The following is a 23,826-nucleotide window of genomic DNA, read 5'->3' as shown; positions in this document are numbered from 1 at the left end:
CTAGAACACCACTGTAAATGCGTGTGATGACGGAGAGAGGGGACAACTCTTGCTTCTACCTGTTTAGAAGGGCTAAAGGCAACCCCTCTCTATCAAGAGTGCCAGGAGAAGCTCTGAAAAATGGCTCTCTGAACACAGAAGGGCGACATCACAGGATTTCAAGGACCGGCAATGACATTATTCGAGAGGCCAAGGCCAGGCAGCCCTGCTAGACACCCATGGGTGTGGTGGCGTTTTAGGACTTTGACTTGGTTGGGGACAGAAGTGGGGATACCTTTCAGAAGCACAGTCAGACGCAGGGCCAGGCGTTTCCCAACGTGCCCTTTTAGGAACGACACCCACTTGGAGCTGACAAGAGGCTCTGTGATGGTGGTAGAAGTGCTGGCCAGGGGAACAAAGGGACATTGATTCGTCCCCTCTCCTAGGACCTCCCAATGGCTCTTTCTTTCTTCTCCTTTTATCTTGGCCCCTCTCGCTCCCTCCCCGCTTCCAGGCTGCACAGTAATCACAAGAGAGGGCTCCGAACCACCAACCAGCTTTTCTGTCGGGTGACGTCGTGAGCAAAGGCTGGTGGTTTGCGGGCAAAGAGCAGAGGACTGTTCTGTGGTGAGCAGTTACGAAGCTTGTCAGGGGCTGCGGAAAACGCGGCACAGGCTGGCCTTAACCCTCTCAGCTCTTCACTGGCGGCTGGCTTACCTGGAAAAGTCCTGTCGCTGGGGCTGGAGCTGCTGGTCCAGGTGCTCCTGAGCCACTTGGCATGGTCATACACCCAACCACAGGGCTCCTCGGGGAAATCGAAGTTGCAGTTGAATCCTGAAGGGAGTTGCAAATCTTTGTCTGAAAGGGGGGGAAAAAAACCCCTGAGTCCAAACAAGGCAAATGAAATGCGTTCAGAGAACAGCCACCGTTGGTGCTATTTAAAAGGCTGGCAAGGCCTAAGGGGAGAGCAGAGGAAGAAATGGCTTCCTTTGCTTATTCGCTGAACTCATCTCGGGGCTTGCTGGCTTTCGGGTCAGCCTTTGGTCTCATCCTTCCCAGGCATGAAAGTCACGTCTGCCAGTGGTTCCCATAGTAAGCAATTATAAATGAGGCCACCAAATGGCTTCAGGCTCTCATCAGCCGCTTCTCTCCACCTTGGAGAGCTGACAAATGCGAAAATCGCTGTCCCAAAATGCCAGTGAAGAATGTCTCCCCGGTGCCTCAGTGGCAGGCGGGATCCTGCCAACCCGGCTCTCAGAAGTGATGGGCGACCCACTGGCATCCGGAGGGCCCGATATTCGAAACGGGAGAGGTGCTGGCCAGGGAGGGGATGGTGACCTCAGAAACAAAGGAGGCTGTTTGCCCCCCTCACCTCCTTCTGACAGGTCTCTTGTTGCAGAAGACCAGTCAGCTCGCCATCCTGCTGGGGAGGCCCTGCCAGGTGGACGATTTGACGTGAGGGGGGCCAGGTCAGCCCGCTGACCAGCTCAGCACTGATGCGGGGGGTGGGGTGGTGGGGGACAAGAATTTCATCTGGCCCTGGGTGCCTGAAGGCCAGGATTCCAGGGCCAGCAGAGGATGGACATCTAAGAGGAGACCACATAATGGCTTGTCCCCGTCCACACAACGGCTTGTCCCCCTCTGCTCCGCTATCGGCCTTCAGGCAAATCAATGAACCCACAGAGTTTCCTTGGAGGTTCCACTCAGCTCTAAAAATCCAGTCTGAGCTGGTGCCAAACATGTGATTACATGGGGGTGGGAGTGGAGGTGGGGGAAGGAGAGGAAACGGGAACCCGGATTTGGACTCTTGCCGGCCGAGGCTGCGGAGACAGCGGAAAAGTGTTGGCTAACGCTGGTAGCAGGGAGGAAGTGGGGTCTTTGGCCTTTTCGCTTCCCTTCTCAGGGTTCCCAGAGAGGCATTTCCGTGGGGAAGGCCTAGCGTACAGGTTAGGAAGTCTAAGGGAACCAGAGACGGGTGGAAAGCCAATTGCTCACACCCCGGGGACAAGGAGGGCTCACCTCTGGGGGGGAGGGCTCGGCTGGCCTCAGGGGCTCTGTCTGTGCCTCCCCTGCCCAAGAGAGAATAGTTGCTATTTGCCCACCCTTGGCCAAAGTCATCTTGAGTCGAGAAGAAACACATGGAATCTATTACAGAAACATCAACCTGTGGCTTGGAAAAGTCAGCCCGGAGACCTCACCATCCCCTTCTCCCAACAATTTCTAAATTTCTATTTTTCCGTTCGAAAATATGGAGTAATTCAATATACCATAATTCCTCTCTGATGTTTATGTGCGTACACTATCTCAGAAACCCAATTCCACAAAGAGGTCTTTTTGCAAAAAAAAAAGAGAGAGAGAAGGGAGGAACCACCAAAGAAACCTCAAATGAAACAAACCACTCTAAACGGGAAAATTACATTAAACTTCTGAAAGTTTGCAGCAGAACCCTTCCATTTTCCTCAGGGTTGCCGTTTAGATCCAACACCCATCTTCTGCCCTCTACACAGCTAACCCTGCTATTCCGACACCATATATTAACTCCCCATGCCTTTGCCTGTTGGCTCTCCAACTCTTTTAAACATGTCTTGGAAGATCCTCCAAGACATTTTCTCCTCTTCATAAAACAAAACCAAGTGCATTAAAATGTCAGAATTCTGCATTCAGCTATCCCTGACCGAGAGGGGTTCCCCCCCCCCCGCCCACACAATACACAAAAGCACATTCCTAAAAGCATATGCATTAAATTATCATTTTGCAGTCACACAACTTCAGCATTTATTTTTGGCTCTCCTCCCGTCCTTCTTTGCAGCCATTTTTGGGAGCCGTCCACTCGATCGGCACAGCTCCTCACACCGGCGAGGGGTGTGGGTTCCTGGATTGCACCGTCTACCTCTGGACTCGGTGCTCCGCCTTGAAGCCTCCATCCCTTTCCCAGCCTCTCCACCAATCTTCCCTCGTTTGGTTTAGTGAACATTTAATAATGATCCGTAATGTACTGTAAATTGAGGCCGTCAAGCATTCAGTTCTAGCCAAAAATGCCAGGTGTTCCAAAATTTGTGGTTTGTCAGGAATGTCCTCATACTCTGTGACCTTAGCGGGAAGATAGGATGTCCTTTTGGGCTCTGCCAAGTATGGTTTTTTTTTTTTTCTCTAGCTCTGATATGCTTAGAAGTTAAAATGACAATAATACAGATTTCCCATGTGACATGATGGGAAGTGAGGAGCACCTGAGTTTCCGCACTTCTGCCTTTGTCACTGACCTGCACTCGCCTCGTGGAGGAGGGGCTGCATTATCTCAGAGTCATAACTGTCAGGGGTGGTGAAACACACAGGGCAACGCACTTACGTCATCGTGGCTAACTGCCGAGTTGACCTGACCATGCTGCTCCACTGACCTAGTCACCCAGGTGACAGCCAGCCCTTCCCTTGACTGTACTGTGGCGACACAGCTTAGCGGGAAGAGCGATCCCTGCTGTGGATCCTAAAGACCCGAGGTGAGGGCTAGGAAAGGAGACTTCTCAAAGGATGGGTCCTGCTTGGATGGGCCCTTGTCTCAGCTGATGACCAGGGAGGGGGGGGGGGTGTCACGCCTGTACGACTGTCCTGATTATTCCAGTATCTGAATGCACCTAGATAGGTTATAAATAGCCAGTGCCTCTAAGCAGCGCACCTCCCCAACCTTTGACCCAGGGGACCCCCAGGGCCCTTCCCCAGCCACCTGTCTGGGTGGGGTCAGCCCCTGTGCCATCCTGGGTGAAATAAAACCCAGGCCCCATCCTCACCATCCTCAAAGCTGCAGTTCTCCCCACACTCCGTGGCCTCCTCATCAATGGGGTAGGGGGTGGTGGTCTCTTCGCTCTTCACAGTGGGTCCCAGCGTCTCTACCGTGGGCTTCGAGTCTGTGTCATGGCAAAGCAAGGGAAGTGAATACTGCAGGCAGAGCCCATGTCAAAACCCAGCGGGAGGAAGAAGCCAAATACTGCCTCCTCTCCCAGCACACACCTTTCAAGAAGGAAGAAGAAAGGAAAACCAAGGTGAACACACACACACACACACACACACACACATCCCTGAAGTCACTTCTGTGTGCTGTCCATGAAGTCAGGACTGTGGCTTGAGTTAAGGAGAACAGTTCCAAGCTGCAGAAACAGCTGTGACAGAGGCTCAGACACAAGCCCATGTTCTTTCTACACAGTAGAGACCCTGAGGCCAGGACAAAAGGCCACACCAGGCAGTGATGGATGTGGGTGACACTGACCCCAGGTAGGGCTCAAGCATGCTCTGGGTATTCTGTTTAAGACACAGGCATGTGACACACACATACAAACACATACACACACACACACACACACACACACACACACACACAAGCAATGAACGACACCCATCTAAAATGGTTTGAAAAAAATATGGATTAAGGAAGTGAGCTTCTGCCCCATGGAAAATACCTATCTGTGCACAGCCCCTGGGGTGGCGGCTGACGTGCCTCTGGCCCAGCCCTGCTTGCTTTGGAATAGGCCTTCTCTTTGCAGCCTTCTCTGAGTCAGATGGGCCTTTTTTGAACCAAGGCTAACCCGACCTGGGGGCCCACCTATTACAAGATAATCAGAAGCACAATGGCTGAAATCACGGCAAAGCCACACAGCTCAGGAGGTGTGACCCCTGATGTTATTGTTCGTGTTTGCACAAAACTGGATGGGAAAGAATATGGGCTCAAAGGGACTCAGACTCCATTTGGTGGAAATAATTTGGGGCTGCGCCTTTAGGTCAGGGTGTGGCAAATTCACACGCTCCTAGGATGCAGATGGCTGCTCTAAGTGGGGATGGCCCACTGGGGTTTGGGAGAGTTAAGGGTGGAAGACAAGGTGGCGGTGAGACCCGGCACACCTGGTTTCCAGGAGGCCATTGCCTTGAGCACCTGAAGAGCACCTGAAGGGGGGTGGCCCAGTGTGGCCAGATCGTGCAAAAAGACTTTTTTCTCCATATAAAGAAAAAAAGAAAAAAAATCCCCATGGAAAATCTCCAGACCTATCAATGTTGGCAACTTATTCAAAATACTGCAAGCAGCAGGCACCCAAACCTGGCCGGATCAAACCTGGCCGCAGGCAGTCAGCTCTGACCTCGACTCTAGGTGATTCATGTATCCATCCATTCACTGGCTTATTTGCTCACGCTAATCATTCATTCTGCAACTATTCAAGAAATGAATGACACCGTGAGTCAGGCTTGGGTGGGACCAAGAGGAGTTCTGGTAACCTGCCTTGAGGTCCCCGTGTTGTGGGGTGCGGTCTTCCTCCCAAAGCCGCCCTCCAAGGAGACTCCCAGAATCAGCGGGTGCATGGTTCCTCCCATTTCTATACCTGTCCCTTTGCACCACTGTATGTGATTAGGAGCCTTTGTCAGGCACCCTTCAGGATCCCATTTAATAAAGCCGGGAGCCGAAGGAAATCGCTAAATACGCTGAATAGCTTTTTCACGGTCGACTTCCCATCTTTCTGCTGTTAAATACTATGCACATAACCTTTCATACTTCCTTTCGCCGTCTCTGCCTCTCGCTTACAGTAAATAGCAAATAACCTCGAAGCGTCCTAATTTGTAAGTTCAAATTTGTCACTGTGTCACAGAATCTCAAACTCCATTGTAAAGCAAACTATGGGCAGCAAGGCAAGAAGTAATCATTGGGAACACAAACAAGCCAACAGGTGAAGCAGCCCTGTCCAATTATTTAAGCTGCTGCAACTCAAGCCGGCCCATTATTTTCCCCGTTTTCCTTTTGGGGAAGGAATGGAGACGGGAACAAAGATGAGTCGCACGAATAAATGGCAATTTCGAAAGCAGAGAGCCACAGGGCCTGGGAAAGCAGTTCCTGGAAATGTTAGGTAGCCGAGGGGCTGAGCTGGTTAAGTCCAGAGGCGTGGGGCGGGGGTGGGCGGGGCGACAGCGAGAGGGCGGGGCGTGTGAATGAAAGTGGGGAAACGGCAGCCAGCCTCCGTGTCCACTGTGTTTGTTCTGGACACTTAGAGGTAACTGCCCATCAAACTACAACACTCCCTGGCAATTGAAACCAGATGTCAGAGATTTCAAAGGGAAGGAGGCTGGGCGGAGGGTAACAAGCCCCCACTCTGATCTTCCAAGGAATGGCCAGGAGGACTTTGAAATGAGAAACCTGCTGCTGACCATCGCCTGTGTCACTGGGGCCAGCTTGGGGTGGGGGTGGGGCAATAAAAGGAAAAGGCCATTAGCAATTGTCCAGTGGGTCATAAAACAGGGCTGGCCTGGGAGAGGCCCGGCCGGGAGGGGTGGGCCATAGGAGGGAGGAGGGTGAGTCAGCCCCCAGCCAGCGGAGCCGCTTCTGGCAAGTGGCTCAGTTTCCCCCTCTGTGAAAGAGGCATTGGCCCAGATGGGTGACTTTTTTCAAACTGTATGTCGCCCTTGTTTAAGAGGTTGTAGATCAGTCTAATGGGTCGTGACTTGCGTTTTAAAGTAGACGCTATAACGTTTCAGAGCGTACTCACATGGTAAGGCTGAGGGCTGCTTCGGGAAACTTTTCTTTGAGTCACATTTACTTATTTTAACAAGTTTATTAGGTGCCAGGCAGCAGGCTTAAGACCTTTATAACAATTATTTTATTGAATCCTCATAACAACCCAGGGGTGTAGCTATACTAGGTTACCCCCATTCTTCAGTTGAGATTACCGAGATCGGCAGAGGCAGGACTTGAACTTGGCAATCTGTCTCCAGGGTCCAGGCATGTAATGATATCCCTATCCCATAAGCACACACCTGTGTGTGTGCTTGTGTGTGTGTGCGTGCACACGCATGCTTGTAAGTCAAGTGGGTTGGCGATGTAAATTTATTTTAAATTGCGGATGATGGTCAGAAATGTTTGAAGGCCACTGGCCTAGAAGCCCTTGGCTCCCCTGCATCTCTCACCTTTTGATTCTGGCCATAGAGGCCAGCTTGTGTCACTGCTGGAGGGCAGTTTTCAGCACCTGCCAGAGGACAGGTGATGCACATCCAGCAGGCTGCAGGGAGCTGTGGCCTCACTCCTACGTGATGGGGAATAAAGTGTCTTCCCACTAAAACGTGTTCACTGGGGCTTGCCTTCCATCCAAAGGTGAGAAAGGCTAATTTGGGCCCGACTCCCAGCCTGCGTGCCTTAACGGGACTCCTCCTCGGCGCCATCCTAACCGCTGCGCAGGCAGCACTTTCATCCCTGGGAGCCAAAAGCATTTCTCTGACATGCCCTTATTAATCCTTCACGGGGCCCTGCTGGGTGAGCTGCTGACAGGTACAGCACAGACAGGAAAATGGAGATACCCGGAGCCCTGGGTCCTGCCTGCTGCTCTTGCTGGCACTGGCTCGGCTCCCCCGAGCTCCGTTTGGCAGGCAGTGAGCGAGCTACGCTCTGGTTGAGTCTGTGCCAGCTCTGCCGGGGGAAGAGGGCCGGTGCCCAGAGGGGAGATGGGGCCTGACTTGAAAGGATGGGGTGCTTCCAGGGAAACAAGAAGGCCCAGTGGGGCTTGTCCTCATTCAGGAAACTCAGAGATGCTCCCAGGGCCTGGGCCGCTGGGTGGAGGTGGGATCAAGCAAGGCTCTGGCCGCACCGGCAAGAAGTCAGGTTCCCAGCAGCTCCCCCGCAACAGGGTCCCTCCTGAGCAAATAAATGCCTTTTACAGATGTGGCTTCAAAATGAAAATGAAGTCTCTTAGCCACTGACATCTGGAGGCCAGATTCAGACATAAACCGATTACTTTATTATCATGAGCCTTTTTTTTTCCCTCCCCTAAATCAACAGCCACAGCCCTCTGGCCTGACGAGTCAGGGTCTAATTGAATTTGGGTGGGTGGTGTGTGGTTACAGCTTGTTTTTGAGAGACTCAGGTTGGAGGACCGAAATGATCCTTTAAAAAGGACAAAGCGCGATCCCTTGAGAAACTGTCCTGAGTCCAGAGGTTGCAATGCAGGCAAAGCAGAGCTTGGCAGGGGGGCCCAGGGCAGGCAGGGGTCCTCAGAGTTTCCAGCTGATGGGGCTTCACCAGTGATGGCTGTACCTCTGCCCCCGTCTTGTCACAGTCTAACCCCGCAGGGCATCCCAGGAAGCCGGGGTCACAGGACCACGTGAGTGGGACCCGCAGGGGAAAGGGCCTTACCTGTCCAGTCACAGCCCAGCACCTCTAGCCGCATCCCAATGCCCGCTGGCGACCACCTCTCAGGGTACACCCGCACGTACTGCGCAGGAACAGGGTCGAACCTCCGGATGTCAGGGGTGTCATAGTGCATGTTCCCTTCAAACAGCTGCAGGGGAGACAGGCTGCTCAGTCTTTCTTAGGTGGGACCCCCTCCTCACTCCTCCCTTTGGCCCCCTCCCCTCCCGTCGTCTCCCCTCCCCTTACATCCAACCAGAAGGTGGCTTCAGAGTTAAGCCACTGCTCATTACGACCTATGGAGGCTCCATTCTCAGACCCAGGGTGTTATTCATTTGCGAGGTTATGAGGGTCCCAGAAACATGAAAAATGGGGAGCAGGTGAAAGTGGAAATTGCCAGGTTCTGTCTTCTCTCCTGAGATTGAAACTGAGGATTCAGGAAAGAATTAGGGTCCAAATGAGTCTTAACTGGACTTTGTTAGAAAGTAGAGAGGGAGTTTGGGTTCTTTTGTCTGTTCTTTTTTTTTTCTTTTTAGGGCTGCACTCGCTGCACATGGAGGTTCCCCAGGCTAGGGGTCCAATCAGAGATACAGCTTCTGGCCTATGCCACAGCCACAGCCACGTCAGATCTGAGCCTTGTCTGCAACCTGCACCATAGCTCACGGCAACACCGGATCCTTAACCCACTGAGCCTGGCCAGGGATTGAAACCTGTATCCTCATGGATACTAGATGGATTCGTTTCTTCTGCACCACAACGGGAACTCCAAAATAACCATCCTTTAATGCTTAAAAGTCTAGATTTAGAAAGTCCAAGGGATCCCTGAGAGGCTGAAGGGACAGTGACCAGCCCTTTCCTAGGCTAATGACAACTTCCACTGTTTCATACATTGATGGTCTGAGCCTGTGTTACCCCAACCTTTGTTTAGTGGAAGAAATTCTGTCAAAAGAAACGTCAGCTTGAGCCATACTACATGAAACTGATGAGAGTGGGGCTGCCCTGACTGAAGGTGGGGGACCCAACCCACAGCACACCTGGGGACCTTCGATTTAAGGGAATGCTGGTGTCAGGTGTGCCATGGCCCGTGGCTGATTAGCCACCTAGGAACGCCGCAGAGCCATCTCCTCTTGCAGGAGGCCCACAATTCCAGAAGGGGGCGCTCTCATGGGAGGACAGGCTCTGACCCTGGCTGAGATCATCTCCTTTCCCAGGCCCCCAGAATGGTCGAGAAGAGCCAGGGACAGCTGGCCCTTAGGGAGCCTGTGGTCCAACTTCTCTTGCTTCCACTGAAAGTTCCAGTTACCAAACCCCGAGCCTTTCCAAGTCTCTGGAATTATGAGCTGGGAGTTTACATCTGGTAATCCTCCAACCCAACCCTTGCCTCTGCATTCAGAATAGAAACATTTGCTTAGCAAAGGGGGTGATAGCCTTTCCTCATTAGGGCCCTGCTCTCCTGAGGCAAAGGAGAGGTAACTTAGCAATGAGGGTGGGAATGCCTAGCTGACCAGGAGATTAACCTGGAGAGGGACAGAGATGCGACATCCTCTCCCCTTCTTGGGGTGCCTCTGTGCCCTATGTTGAGGGCTGACCTTCACTCCTCCGATGGAAGGGGTGGGTGGGCTACACTGGCCTGCACTTCTGGCCTGGAGGTAGTTTCTCTTGCCTCTCTCCAGCCTTGGCGGGAGAGGAGGGAAACATCTAAGCAGCTGGGAGCAGGAAAATGCAAAGGCGTGCAGCAACGGAGTTGATTTTGGAAGTCACCCCCTAGTTTCTATAGTTGAGCCTCCAAGAAACACATCCCCTTTGGATGTCTGGCCAGTTCCAAGGAAACTTGATCTGAAAGAGGGTAAAAAGAGGGTCCCAGGTACTAAAAAGGCAGTGTTGGGGGGTGGTTAGGCCTTTGGGCTCTGGAGTGAGACTCGTGTCTGAATCATGGCTCTGCCACAGGTACCGAGTAAGCCTGGGCATGACATCAAGGCTCAGTTTCATCATCTCTAAAATGGGAGTGACAAAAGGATCTACCTTCTAGAGATGTTGTAAGGATTTAAATAAGGCCTTTAGCAGAGGGTCTGGCACAAAGGAATCTTTCAGAGTGGCTTATAAGAGTTTGGTGATGACTGTCTAGATGGGAATTCAATGCCCCCAAATCACCCTTCTGTTTGGGCCAAGGTTAGGGGGTCTTCCGGGAATAGCCTACCTTCGGCTGCTGGGTCCTGGGGTCCTGGATATGTTCCCAGTCCTTGCCGTTGAGGCTGTAGGCAACTTTGAACTTGCGCACAAACGCCCTGGCTTCCACGGCGGTGATGCTGTCTCCTCCCCGGGCCCCCTGGATGATGACTCCTTTCACGGTCTTAGGTGCTCCCAGGTCCACCTGAAGCCACTCCTCACCTGGCTGGGCCTGAGGGATGCGAGGGAACCAGCCCGAGCGGCTACTGACCAGGCGGGCGGCACTGGGGCTCCAGAGGTACTCACGGGTGGAGGAGGCTGAGATCTGGGAGTCGGCGATGAGGCCCGAGAGCATCCCCAGCATGTTGGAGCAGGGGGCGTCTGCGGAAAGGGAGGAAGATACAAGAGGTCATGCTGGCACCCTGTGAACAGGGACCACCCTCCATCAGGAGGGAGCTGTGGAAGATTTACCCCACTATCAAGCACTTTACGTCAGAACCGATTTCTTCATATTTCATGGTACTATAGCCCTGTGGTTACCAGACTGCTTGGCTTTGGGTCTGCTTTGTCACTTACCAGCTGTGTGACCTTGAGCAAATGACTGAATGCTCTGAGCCTCAGTTTCCCTAGGCCGAAAGGAGGGCTGATGGGAGAACTTACTTCTTGGGGGTTACTGCGAGGATTCCATGGGTTGCTCTACAAAGCTCGCAGTGTCTCATGCTGTAAGCCAAGGATGTCACATCCTTGTTGGTGACAGAGTCCGCACAGACCCTCCTGGGGGTGGCGGGCACAGGGGAGCTCAGCTGAGCCTTGAATTGTTACTTTGGTGATTGTTTCCCCATTTAGATGTAACCCTTCCTGGGGTTCGGTCTTTCCGTCCGTGTGTGTGTCACAGCTCTTCACGACCCTGCATGGTTCCCATGTGCTGTTCTCACCCCAGATGCTCTTCCCTCAGTCCTCATCAGCCTACCCTTTAGTCACCCCCGAGCTTAAGGGTCATATCCTCAGAAAGGTTGTCCACACACCTCCAAGCAGCACTCATCCAGGTCCCCTCAGTCACTCTTAGAGCATCACATGTTCATCTCGGTGTATAATTATTTCCGTACTTGCATTTGCTTATTATCTATCTTGCCCACCAGCCTGAAAATTCCGCAATGTCAGAGACCCCATCTGCTCGTTCCCTACCCTAATTCACTTCCAGCTCCCAGCGTGGGGCCTGGCACACAGCAGGCCTTTCATAAGTATTTGTGCAGCAAATATGAGTGAGTGGAGCGTGAGTGAGGAAACAGTACCAGGCAACAGAGGGTGTAGAGTCAGTGTGCGTTCAATACCGTATATATAGAGCCAGTGTGCATTCAATACCGTATATACAGAGTCAGTGTGCATTCAATACTGTACAGACAGAGTTACAGGTAAAAGCGAGCCTTCTGGAAAGGTCACAGGGTGCAAGCATGCAGTTTGCAGAGGGCTGGAAGGGGGAGCAGAGCCCAGCACACAGTCCACTCCCTAACCTTAAAGGAGCCCCACTTCACCTGTGACCCGGCAGCCGAAGAGCTCCAGGCGGAGGGCGATGCCTGCGTGCCAGGTCTGTGGGCGGACCCTGACGAAGCGCGTCAGCAGAGGTGCGTGCAGCTTGTTCAGAACCACCTCCGAGGCATCATTGTTGGCTTGGAACACCTATAACACCAGACGCAATCCATGTTATTGCAATCCCTGTGTGTAGCTGCACTGCAGTCTTTGAAGGGGTGGGGGAAGTTCTGTTCAATTTTATTTCCCTTAAGCTTAAAAATAATCAGTGGTTTTGTGGTTGGGGGCTGTTTTAGAAACATTGTGAAAAAATTTAATTTCTTACACCGCTCTATCTGGAAAACAATAACTGGTCTTCACAAAAACTTTTGGAGGGAAGGAAAATTTTGCCTCTGGACCTGAGAGCAAGCCGAGGAAGGTGCCATGAAAAGGAAAACACTGTCAGAAGCTGAGAGAGAGGGAGAGAGAAAAGAAACTATCCTTTAAAAAATGGAGCAGCAGAGTTCCCATTGGGGCTCAGCAGAAACGAATCCGACTAGGAACCGTGAGGTTGTGGGTTCGATCCCTGACCTAGCTCAGTGGGTTAAGGATCTGGTGAGCTGTGGTGTAGGTTGCAGATGCGGCGGGTCCTGTGTTGCTGTGGCTGTGATGTAGGCTAGCAGCTGTAGCTCCAATTCGACCCCTAGCCTGGAAACCTCCATATGCCATGGGTACGGCCCTAAAAAGCAAAAAAATTTAAAAAAATTAAATAGAAAAAAATTTAAATGGAACAGCAATGTCATCTTTTAGGGCTTGCGCCCCTCCCTCACTAGCTTGAATTTGACTTTCCCACTTGCTCAGGTGGCAGCCATATAGAAAGATTTTCAGGGTATCATAATCACAAAGTGCTTCACAATTGTTTTTGTTGGTTACTTAGAGGCCTCCCTGCTCCATGGATGGGTGAGAGGGTGGGGGGCACTGTGTACCCCCAATGCCCTCATGTCCATGTCTTGGTTCTTTCTGGTCTTTATCGCAGGGTCAGGGTTGCAGAGAGACCTTTCAAGTCCTGCTCTGGCTTCCTCTCACTGCAGTCCCCGCCCTGTAATGAAATCCATCCCTGTCCCCATCTGACCAAAGACTCTCTTATGGCAGGAAAGCCTTTTCCAAGGAGCTTCTAATCCAACATGGTAGGAGCAAGTTCTAGCTCACCAGATGGCCCAAATCAATAGCTGCCATATGGACCTTATGCTTTTTTGTGCTTGCCATTAAAAAAAAAAAAAAAAAAAGGCAAAAAAGAATAGCTGGGACCAGTCTACGTGAGTTTCTCTTGGTTTTTCTGGATAAAGGTGGAGCAAAAAACCAACTAACCAACCACCACTCCTAAATCATACCTGTCATGGGCTCTGACAACCAAGGGACTGTTAGTCTACTCCTCGTAGACAGCTCTGCAGCGACCAGCAATTTCTCCTGGGGAGGGGCACCAGGTGCTTCAGCTCATGGCACCTTTAACATATGAGCTGTCTGGGCCCTGGCAGGGCTGAGATGAGAGGAATGGGGAGACTACCATATTTGAATGCCATTGAGCCAGACACCGTGTAAACACAATTTGGTTTATGGCTTACTGGGAGGTAAGTATTATTATTTCCACTTTATGGATGATAAAACCGTGGGAGTTCCCATCATGGCTCAGTGGTTAACGAATCCAACTAGGAACCATGAGGTTGCAGGTTCGTTCCCTGGCCTCGCTCAGTGGGTTAAGGATCTGGTGTTGCCGTGAGCTATGGTGTAGGTCGCAGATGCGGCTCGGATCCCATATTGCTGTGGCTCTGGCGTAGGCTGGCGGCTACAGCTCCGATTCAACCCTCAGCCTGGGAACCTTCATATGCCGCAAGTGTGGCCCTAATAAGACAAAAACAACAACAACAACAACAAAACTGTGGCCCAGAGGTGTCTGTCAGGATCTCAATCCCTTGCCATGTTTTCAGGCTTTAGGTTTGTGGTTTCCTCCCTTGACTCTTCTAATACATTGGCAGTGTTTATGTTGGTGGCTAGGAGTCATGGAGCCCTTGAGGTCCCCAAGCACGGGTGGCATGGAGGTAGAGTTGCTGCTCAGTGATGTGTTCCCAGTGTGCTGATCACACCACGCAGAAAGCTCTGGGTACCAGCAAAGAGCAGCACAGCTTAGAGCTAATTAACCATGTGGTCCTTTCTTCCTTAGGAACCGTAACTAGGAACTCTGCCATTTGGCAACCTAGAACCTTCTGAATTTCCCCCTTGCTAAGGGCACAAGTCAGAGCCATTTAATAGCACCCCATGGATAGTGGGGGTGAAGGCTAAGAGACATACTTTTGCAACCAAGTGAGGGGAAGTGGCCTATTTAAGAGGAAAGATGAGGAAGAAACAGGTTTTCCTGGGTCCACTGTATTCAGCTGAAACCCCTTGTTCTTGGTGCTGAGCCCATCAATTCCAGGAGCACTCCTGCTCCCCCCCCCCCACCAATCTGGATGCTCCCTCTCCTCCCTTGGGGAGCCTCTGCCCTGGTCCTCAGGCTGCCAGTTTCCTTCTCTGCTGCTCACCAGTCCCTTAGCTTTGCTGTGGCTGCTTCCAGCACAGTGACTGAGGACGAAGGGGGCGAGGAGACAAAGCACAGGAAGGAAAAGGGTCAGGAAGGCAGAAGAAAGAGGGTAAGATGCCAGGTGCCCAGGAGAAGGCCAAAGGGAAGAGAGAGATGCTCCAGTCTCTGTGATCTAATCATGGGGAGGGACCACTGGAAGGAGGGCCCAGGCCTCACCGTGCCTGTTTCTTGGCTTCCTCCGCGGCTTTGAGGAAAGGGATGGAGGAACTGAATCCAAAAGGAGATGAATCAGTTCTCCTAGAATTCAGCATGAGGCAGAGGCTTTTTGTTTGTTTTCATGTTTTGTTTTGGCAAGGAAGGAGCAAAAGCAGCCCTCTGCTCATTTCGGACGGGTGCTGGGAGCAGCGGGGGGGGGCACCGCTGGCCTGCTCCCCGAGGATGCCGGCGATGACTGTGTGTGGCCTCCATCAGGAGATGCTAAGGAGTTCGTATGGGGGGGGGGCTTGACTTGCCACGTGAATATATAACTGGAGTGTCGAGCACATCTGAACTTTAACACAGCTGCTAATCCACAGCAGACACATCACGCTGGTACCGTTTAGAAACACAGCACGTCTTATGTGTTTTTAATGTCCAATTTTATCTCATCTGACCCCTTCATTTCTCAGCCTTGGCAGACAACATCAAGGAACCTTTTTCTTTCCTTCCTCGGTAAGGAAAGGGCTGTGTCTTTGGACAGCCCTGGGGAGGCTGGCTGCGTGTAGGTGTAGGGGGGCCCATGGGCAGTGGTACACATCTGGGGAAGGGGCTGGTCTTCCCGTGGATGCTGGCTTTGGGGGAACGCCCTGGATCTCTGCCTACAGGGGCATCACCCAGAGAGGCAGGCAGGCCCATGGTTTATCGACCTCAGGCCATCTACCTGGTTGCTCAAATTGAGCTTCAATTCTGCTTTTTAGTTTTGCTTACTCTTCTCCCACCCCTGGAACTAAAGGAAGGCTCTTTCCACGTGGCCTCAAGTTACCTTTCCTGTTTCCAAGCCTCGTTGTTTTCAGTGTCTTGTTTGCTCTTGACCTTGTGCTCCTATCTGCCCTCTGCTCCTCAGACCCTTGGCTGAAGGAATACCTACCACCTTATCTCACTAAATGTTTCATACACCTCTCCCGCTGAGGTGGGTGTAGTGGAAAAAAAAGTCCAAACACCACGGAACCAGGAGCCGGACTCCTGTTAATTAGTTCCTAAGTGTCGACAAATATCTCGAACGCCCCCAGGCCCCAGTTTCCTCCTCTCTGAAATGAGGGGATTGTATGAGTTGATTTGTAAGGTCCGTTCCGGCCCCAGAGTCTAAGGCTCTCCTTCCAAGAGTTTCTCAAGTAGAGCTGCACTGGGAGTGTCCACTTTGTAACAGGGCGTTTTTAGTTACCATTGTCCCTTACAGCTTAAGCGCTTTTGTGGGCAAGTGACATGGATTTTCATACACTTCGCAGAGTGCCCAGAACACATTCTGAGTGCCCGCACCCCGAGGGCGAATATACCTTGTTGATGCTTTGGGTCAATAACAGTTCAAATGATTAATAACAAAGAGTAATGAATAACACCTTAGTCCTTATATACTGTCTTTCGCCCAAAGACATCAAAGTGCAATGGATGAAAGTCCACTTTTAATGAAATATTAAGCAGTTTCTATTTCTCCTGACCCATTGGATTTACAAGGTCTCTATTTTTCTCCCTGCACCTCCCTATTTATAGCTGGTAAATGCCATCATATATTATACATCTTTATGACTTTCTCAATGCTTCTGTGGTTTCAGAATCACCCTTCATATGTTTTCTGATCAAATTCTCTGAGATGGATTCTTGGCTTCCAGTCTAGGCATTGCAAGGCAAGGGGTGGTATGCTTGGGAAATGATGCCAGGAAATTGGTTTCATTCCCTGCCGACTCACTGAATCACTATAGGCAAATCAATAAACCGTAGGTACCTTGGTTTCTCCTTCAGGAAAATAAAGTCACTAACAGGCTTGCAGATAGACGCTAAAGTTTACCAGCCCTCTCTGCTGGCTCCAAGGCCCGCACTACAACCCAGGACAGATGTTAGATGGGCAGCTATGTCACCAGTAACAAAAGGGTCTTTGTTCCACTGGGGGAGTTCACGTTTGGAAAGCCACTGACTCCCAAGCCCCAGCTCGAGGCCAAGAATTTTCTTTCAGACCATAACTTTCTAGCGGGGAGTCCATATTGCTGAGAAAAACCAGTGGCTTGTCAGCGTATGGCACACCCAGATAGGCGGATATCAAACGTGATGACCATATTTTAACATCTGCTTTAAAAGCTGGATGTCACAGATGGCATACATTTTTGTGAATTTTAAAAGAAAAAAAATATTATTATGGTTGCTTTTCCACCCAAAGCAAAACCAGAAGTTCAAGGTGACCCTAGTTTTCTTAACAGGTGGGGACAGCATTGATTATGTTTGAATGATCAAATATGCATATATATGAAGCTATGTTGAACATAGAGATTCCTTCAAGTGTACCTCTATAAACTGAGTTTGAAAAACAATTTAGGGCACGGAGCAGTTTGGATAATCTATTCGGTGCCTCACTGAATTCTGAACATAATCCAACACTTTCCAATTGATTCTCAAGACCTTTGGTTTATTTTCAGTAAGACAGAACCTGAAAGCAGCAGCACTTCATGGATTTTCTGATTTGCACCTCTGGGGGAAGGGGGGCATCTGCCAATTAAATTGGCTGCTATCCAATATCCCAGTTTGGTTATTATCTACAACACCCCCCCACACACACACCTCTCCCCACCCAGGAAAAGAAAATCAACATGTTTCGACCATGCCTGTGAGCTCATAAGGCATGGACTATAATACAATGTAAAAAAAAAAAAAAAATAAGAGAAGAATATATATACTCTAATAAGAAACCTTTGGTCAGAAAGCATCACCGCCTACCTTGGAGGCCTCTACCCTGGGGGTTCTCTCCCGGCCCTAAATCCCTCTCTAGACATCTTTATATCTGCCCTCAGCATCTGGGTGCCCAGGCCAGTATAGACGCTCCACGTCCATCAAGGTCTTGGAGCTCCTTGGTGGCTGTTTAACCTTCCTCTGCGAGGCAGGCTCTTGGTGGACAGGTGCAAGCCCACGTTCCGGGCACCGCCTCCCACTTGAGCAGGGCTTCGTATTCCGTCTGCGCACACCCGTCTCCTCATTACCCACAGTGTGACCCACGGTTTATTTCTATTTTGCTGTAAATATCTGAACGTGGCCCGCTCCAGGGACCGCACACAATGCAGGAAATTTTTCAAAGACAACACAGTGCTGAAGCCCTGAGGTAGAAATTGTGCAGGAGATAGTTGTCGTCTTCTTCTTCCTGTTTTTGCTTTTTACATAAATATTTCTCTCCACTAATAAATGTTTCATTGCATCCAAAGTTCTCCTTTTCACTCTGCTTGGCACAGACACTCAAGGAGGAGAACAAAGCAGGCCGAGCAGAGAGGTGGCAGGAATGGGAGGCGGCGACGAGGAAACCAGTAGCACATTTAAAAAATCTGTCTCAGGAACAATGGTGTCATTGCGGAGCCAAGTGCCAGCCCTCCCCCTCCCACCCCTTCCCTTGCATGTTCTCTAAACCCAGCCATTGAGGCTACATGGAGAAATAAACTGTTAATCAACGGTTGCCGTTCTGTTTAATTAATTTGTTGCAGCAAACAGGCGGGGGCGGGGAGGGGGGGGCGGCTGCACTTGGGGAAAATGATGTTAAGGTAATGGGCTTTTTTTTTTTTTTTTCCTTTTCCTGTTTGTAAATCACGGTCCTGACATTTCTCTCTTAAAACTCTTCCTTAAAAGACGATAAAAAAAATTTTTTTTTGAAGTGGCTTTCATTCTAGCAAATGTGGGAACTTAGCCAGATACAGAATCAGAAGTGATGTCTCTCATATATAAACTCAAGACAGAGAGACAGAAAGAGACTAGAAAGGAGGCCGAGGCGGGGTGGGGGGGGAAGAAATTCCCTACCCACCAAATGCTCCTTTATGATCACGATACCCTCCTGGCTCCGCCTCCTTTACTTTAGGGCTGTTTTTGTCATCAAGCAGTTTTGCTGATGTGAAGGAGGAGACAGAGGAGCAGGCGCTTGTCATGGAGTGGAGGGTGGGGAGGGGGGTGGGGGGTGCTTTCTTTCTGGGGGTGCGGGCGGGGGTGGAGGTGGGTGGGACGAGCCCATCTCCATCTGTGTGTGCGCCTGGTGGGCCCGTTAGATTTACTGCGGGATTAGGTTACCCCCATCGAGACGCTGAGCCCTGGAACACAGCATCCTAACAGGATTAGGGTTTCAGGATTGGAGACAGGAAAGCATCACGGAGGAGAGGAGAGGAGGGCAGCTCAGGGATTTGGGGCTGGAGGAGAGATGGGGTGGGGGACAGGGGAGCATCCGAGCCTCCAGGAAGGGCTGGAGGTCCTCCGGCGAAGGTGGGGCAGAAACAGCCATTCTAGCCGAGCAGGAAGGCCCTCCACACCGAAAACCCACGTTGTTATTTTATTTTTTCCCTTAGATTCAGACTTTATTTTTTAAATTCTTTTTACGGCCACACCTGTGGCATATGAAGTTCCCAGGCTAGGGGTCAAATCGGAGCTGTAGCCACCGGCCGACACCACAGCCACAGCAACACGGGATCCGAGCTGCGCCTGCGACCTACACCATAGCTCATGGCAACATCGAATCCTTAACCTACTGAGTGAGGCCAGGGATCAAACCTCCATCCTCATGGATACTATGTCAGGTCCTTAACCTGCTGAGTGATGGGAACTCCTAGATTTAGACGAAATTTTTTTTTAACTCCATGAATTTTACTATGATCGTGGTTTTGCAAATGGCCACATTATTTACACCTTTAACTTCCAGGTGGGGAAAAGAGAGGGGGAAGGGTACAGGGAGTGAGGCTGCTGAGTCCACTTGCCACCTGCACTGCTCTTCTGGGTGGAATCTTTGTAAATCACAGAGCAAAGACCTTGACCAGCCACCTGGTGAGGCGTGCACCCAGTGCTCACCTAGGGACGCTGGGGTCAGGGCAAAGCGAGTGCTTTCCTAGCCCAAGCCAAATCCTGGGACAAACCCACAGGTCCTGCTTATCTGCTCTGTCCCACTGGCCCCAGTGCACAGTGGGGCCTGGGAAGCAGGAGGAATTTAGCATCCAGGCTATAAGCGCCATGGAGGCTGGCCTCAGCTCCCGGAGACAATTCAGCACCCATGGGAGTTGGGCGAAGCCAGCCCTGGGAGCTTGATGGAGAAAAGGATCCAAGCTTATGTATAATGAAATTTTCCCTTGAGCTTCCTAAGTGGAGAGGCTAGAGGTCTGAGCTCATCCCACGGCAAATGGATAAGGGACAAACTTAATTACCTAGGGCCCTGAGTTCTTCTTGGTTATCATTGAGGGGGGCAGATAAACTGGGGGGCTTGGGTTTGGAAAGAACATCAGCCCTCTTCTGAACACACCTGACCCTAGATGATGCAATCACACCATGACTTCTCCAGTCTGATACCCATTACTGGCTGATGGTTTGAGTTACTTTCTTAATCTTATGTACAAGAAACACAATTACTACAATAAAAAGGAAAAGGGAAAGCCGGTCACCCACCAGGGGGCTTTAAAAAAAGGCACTTTTTGAAAACTCAAAAATGTTCATCGGAGGAATAATTGCATTTCTAACTGAAGAATGAGGGGTACCGTTTACCCGAGGCAGCTCAAGGACAGGCCCCATCAGATGCAGGGAGAGGTCTGGATGACTTATCAGGGCCCTTCCAGACCTATGATTTTAAAAGAGGCAGATAAATATCCCACGGGGCCTTGTTACTTTTTAAATTGATAACTCGCTCCTGCTCGCGAAGAGCTCTGTGGGTCTAATACATTAATTATATCTGCAGAGAGCCTTCCATCCACAGATCCCAAGGTGCTCTGCCAACAGCACCATTCCATCTGGGCGGACGGGCACACTGAGGCCTGGGGCTGTGAAGAGACATTACCAAGGTCACACAGCGCAGCACCCAGGAAGATCTGAAAAGAGACGCCACGTGGTTCCAGCCGGCAGCCAGCCGATCTGGGGGGTTTGGTTTTACGACACCCCCCTCTCTCTCTCTGCCCCAGTCTCTGACAGCTTCACAGAGGGTTTTACATTCTCAAATGGCTTTCACAGTGATTTGTTTTGATTTGGGAACTAAATAGAGAACAGAGGATTTCTGAAGTGGACGTCTTTAAAATTTGTTCAGAGGGATGGGGCCAAAGCAAACGCAAAGCAACTTCCTTTCAGCGCTGCGTCCTCGGGGTCCTGTGACGGAGCCCCAGGTCCAAAATGATGAGCGCTCAGGGCCTTGTGTCCAAGCTCGAATTGCCTCCCGATTGTCACGATAGCGGAGCCTCTCAGGAACACGTCCCCTTCTTGACCCTTGGACTGAACATCGAGGAAGCCAATTTCCCCCTGGAGCCAAGATGGCAAGCCAGGCCTGGATCGGATCGTGGGAACACCGGCCTGAAGTCAAAGCCTAGTGACAGGTGCCTCCCACAGGGACTCCCCGGTTCCCTATGTCCCTGGGGCAAATTACTTCGCCTGAAAGCTTCAGTTCCACAGTCTGAAACACTGTTAAATTTTTAAGCAAAGAAGCCAGTGCCTGAGGGTTCTCTAAGCCCCCTGGAAGTCATTCCATGAATATGATGAGCTCAGAGCACTTCTGCCACTCATTACGGGGTAATTCTGAAAACTCCTGCACCCAAACCTTGTTCGATCCCTCCCATCCTCAATCTGTCCATCGGGATATAGATATCACCTGACAGACCATTTTAGCCCAAATTTCTTCCAAATATATCAGAACAGCCCAGCAATGCTATGACTAAGAGTGAGGTAACCAGAGCCATGTCAACAAGAAAGATGCCCAAGTTTACCAAATAAGGGAGAATTGAAGACAAGGGCTTTGGTTGAGACATCTAAAGGCATGGCCTCTGTCCTCCAGCCCTGACACCAGCCTCCGTCTCATGGCCTCTGGTGCAGACTCGTGGAACCAGCCTCTCAGAGGTGAGCAGCATCTTGGCCAAAGTCTCGTGCCTTCCAGCTCCTTCCATCTTTTCTCTACACCCCTCCCTTGGTCCGTGTGTACATAATTCTGCCTATAATTATAGACACATACACGAAGCTTCTACTACTGTATTTACAACGTTGTCTCTATGTTTGGGGTGTTATTAATATAGCTGGGGAAACCAAAAGCAGTAGTTTTACACTTGCGGTTCCTGAAGAAATATATGTGAAGCAATTTGTATAATCTAAGGGAGCACATGGGCTGGATACAGGCTCTAACAGGCGGAAGAGCTCGCTGCTTTGTGGTTACGCCATAAATACATATCAGGAGGGTCTGCCCCGTAGGAAAATCCTAGGTTCCTTTTTTTTATGGCATGGGGAGATAGATAAGGATTTGGGGATGTGCTGTACATGTGGCCTGTGTAACTGGGCTGCATTTTGCCAGGAGGATGCTGGCCATACCCCAGCAACAGTGTAATGCCTTTCTCATGGGCAACCTCACCGTTACCTGCTGGATGGAAAGAGACTAAGAAGAGGCTGCTTAAAGGTCATGGGAGGCTGGAAAAGAGTTCTTTAGCCCTCCTTGCTTCCTGACCATGAGTAAGGCTCCTACTCATCCCATAGGCTCAGGCTTTGCTTCAGCCCAGCCTGGGTCCAAATAGTAAATAGTGTTTTGCAAGGTAATAGCACAGTCATCCCCCACCACCTTAAGCACTCATTAATCTTGTTTTTCTCTGACGTCCCCAATTCCCTGGTCTTTGGCATCCTGCACTGGGGTTGACCGTGACCAGGGAAATGAAGTCAAGTTCTCCCATTTCTGCCCCCAGCATCAGCATCCCCTCCTCACACTCTGTGCCCTGATTTTGCATCTTCAGACCCACCTGCCTGCCTGCCTGCCCCACAGAGCAGAGTGGGCTGCTGCCTCCACCTCCGCTGCGCATGGCTCACAGGTCCTGCAGTCTGAATTTTGCTTTCAAGCCCACCACTTAGCCCCACTTATTTTGGCATGGTGCCCACCATCCAGCAGCTCCAAAGAGAAGCTCAGTAGTAGAGCTTGGGGGGCATGGACGAAGCACCCCCCTCCCGTCCCCCACGCCACTGCCCCCAAGTCCCCTCCTTGCCCCACCTCCCCTTCATGGCATCAAATCAAACTGCAGCAGACTTGACAAATCTATTTGGCACGGTTCAGTCAACTATTTCAACCCGAACAGCCAGAGTGCTGCGCTGACGCACCATGAACGGTGTGGAATCTGCACATTAAATACAGACATGTGGGGGTTGGTCTGCTAAGGAAGGAGCCGCAGAGATCACCCTTGGAGGTGAGGACCAGGCAGGCCTCCTCCACGGTCCGCCGCACTCGCAGTGGTGGTGGGCGGGGGGGTGCAAAGGAACATGGGGAGGGGGCAAGGCTTAATTGGCAGGCTTTCCGATCTCCTGCTTCCTTCTGGGTACCAAGAAGGTGAATTTCGAATGGGGCCAGAAAGGGCTTTTCCTCTGCCCCAGCGCCCTTTACGTGGGCAGGACTGACTCACTAAAAAGTCAACACCACCACCACCACAAAAGTGAAATTATCTCTTGGCTCCTAGGGAAAGATATATAGCCACAAGCGAGCAGACAAGGCAAAGGAGGCGGGGTGGGGAGAGGGAGAGAGAGAGAGAGAGAGAGAGAGAGAGAGAGAGAGAGAGAGAGAGAGAGAGAGGGACCTGATAGGAAAAAGTTGAGAAGAATGGTTCTAAAGGAGCCCAGAAAGCTAAATTCAATTCTCAAGAATATCTTCCCTACAGAATAAATTCCAGGGATAAAGCCAGGGAGGACAGCATTCTATCAAAATGTGCAGTGCTAAGGTATTTCCAAAAGCAGATTTCCTACAAATGGTGTTTTAAATAGTATCCTGGTCCATCTGCGTGCTTTTAAAATCAGCTTATGCTACAGTATCCCTTTGGCCAGCGCTGCTTAGTCACTGAGCCTGGACGGAGAGGCGGTCAGATGAACCCTCCCTCCACCCCCAGCACCCACCCTGAGCCAGCTGCTTGTCCTTGCCTCCCTGGCTGAGATTCTGGGTTCTATCAGTTTCTTACTGCAAAGGGTGGGTAGAGCGAGAAGGCATGAAAAGGAGGGAGCAGGGCTCAGTCCACAGTGCTTCCAGCACCCAATGCCGACATGGGCTTGCCATGTCCAGTGATGTTCAGTATCTCTTCCTGAAACTAAGGAAGCTGATGGGAAACCAGACTTGACCCAACAACCTGGCAAGGTGCGGAAGTCTTTGAATTGCTAAATGCATCACTTTACCTGTGAAATGGGCAGTGTGTGTGTGTGTGTGTGTGAGAGAGAGAGAGAGAGAGAGAGAGAGAGAGAGAGAGAGAGAGGAAGACCCGGTGATATC

The 23,826-nt window shown here is 50.9% G+C and overlaps 1 protein-coding gene across 4 annotated transcripts in view; it reads right to left on the bottom strand.

The window, feature by feature from the left end:
- Window positions 1-23,826, bottom strand: part of NRP2 (neuropilin 2) — a 118,484-nt gene that overhangs the window by 46,847 nt on the left and 47,811 nt on the right. For all 4 annotated transcript variants that reach the window (XM_021076239.2, XM_021076240.2, XM_021076241.2 and 1 more), the window contains exons 8-12: window positions 11,824-11,968; window positions 10,323-10,672; window positions 8,132-8,276; window positions 3,762-3,878; window positions 697-837 (exon numbers count right to left, since the gene is read on the bottom strand). In XM_021076239.2, coding sequence (XP_020931898.1) covers window positions 697-837; window positions 3,762-3,878; window positions 8,132-8,276; window positions 10,323-10,672; window positions 11,824-11,968 — 898 coding nt within the window. The remainder of the gene's footprint in view (window positions 1-696; window positions 838-3,761; window positions 3,879-8,131; window positions 8,277-10,322; window positions 10,673-11,823; window positions 11,969-23,826) is intronic.

Source organism: Sus scrofa, chromosome 15, assembly GCF_054392235.1.
Source record: "Sus scrofa isolate SSC_HxYL_T2T_F1_AM1 chromosome 15, Sscrofa_HxYL_maternal_Yorkshire_Landrace_v2.0, whole genome shotgun sequence".
NCBI lineage: Eukaryota > Metazoa > Chordata > Mammalia > Artiodactyla > Suidae > Sus > Sus scrofa.
Note: the sequence above shows the minus strand (reverse complement) of the source record. Positions and strands in the feature narration are given on the sequence as shown.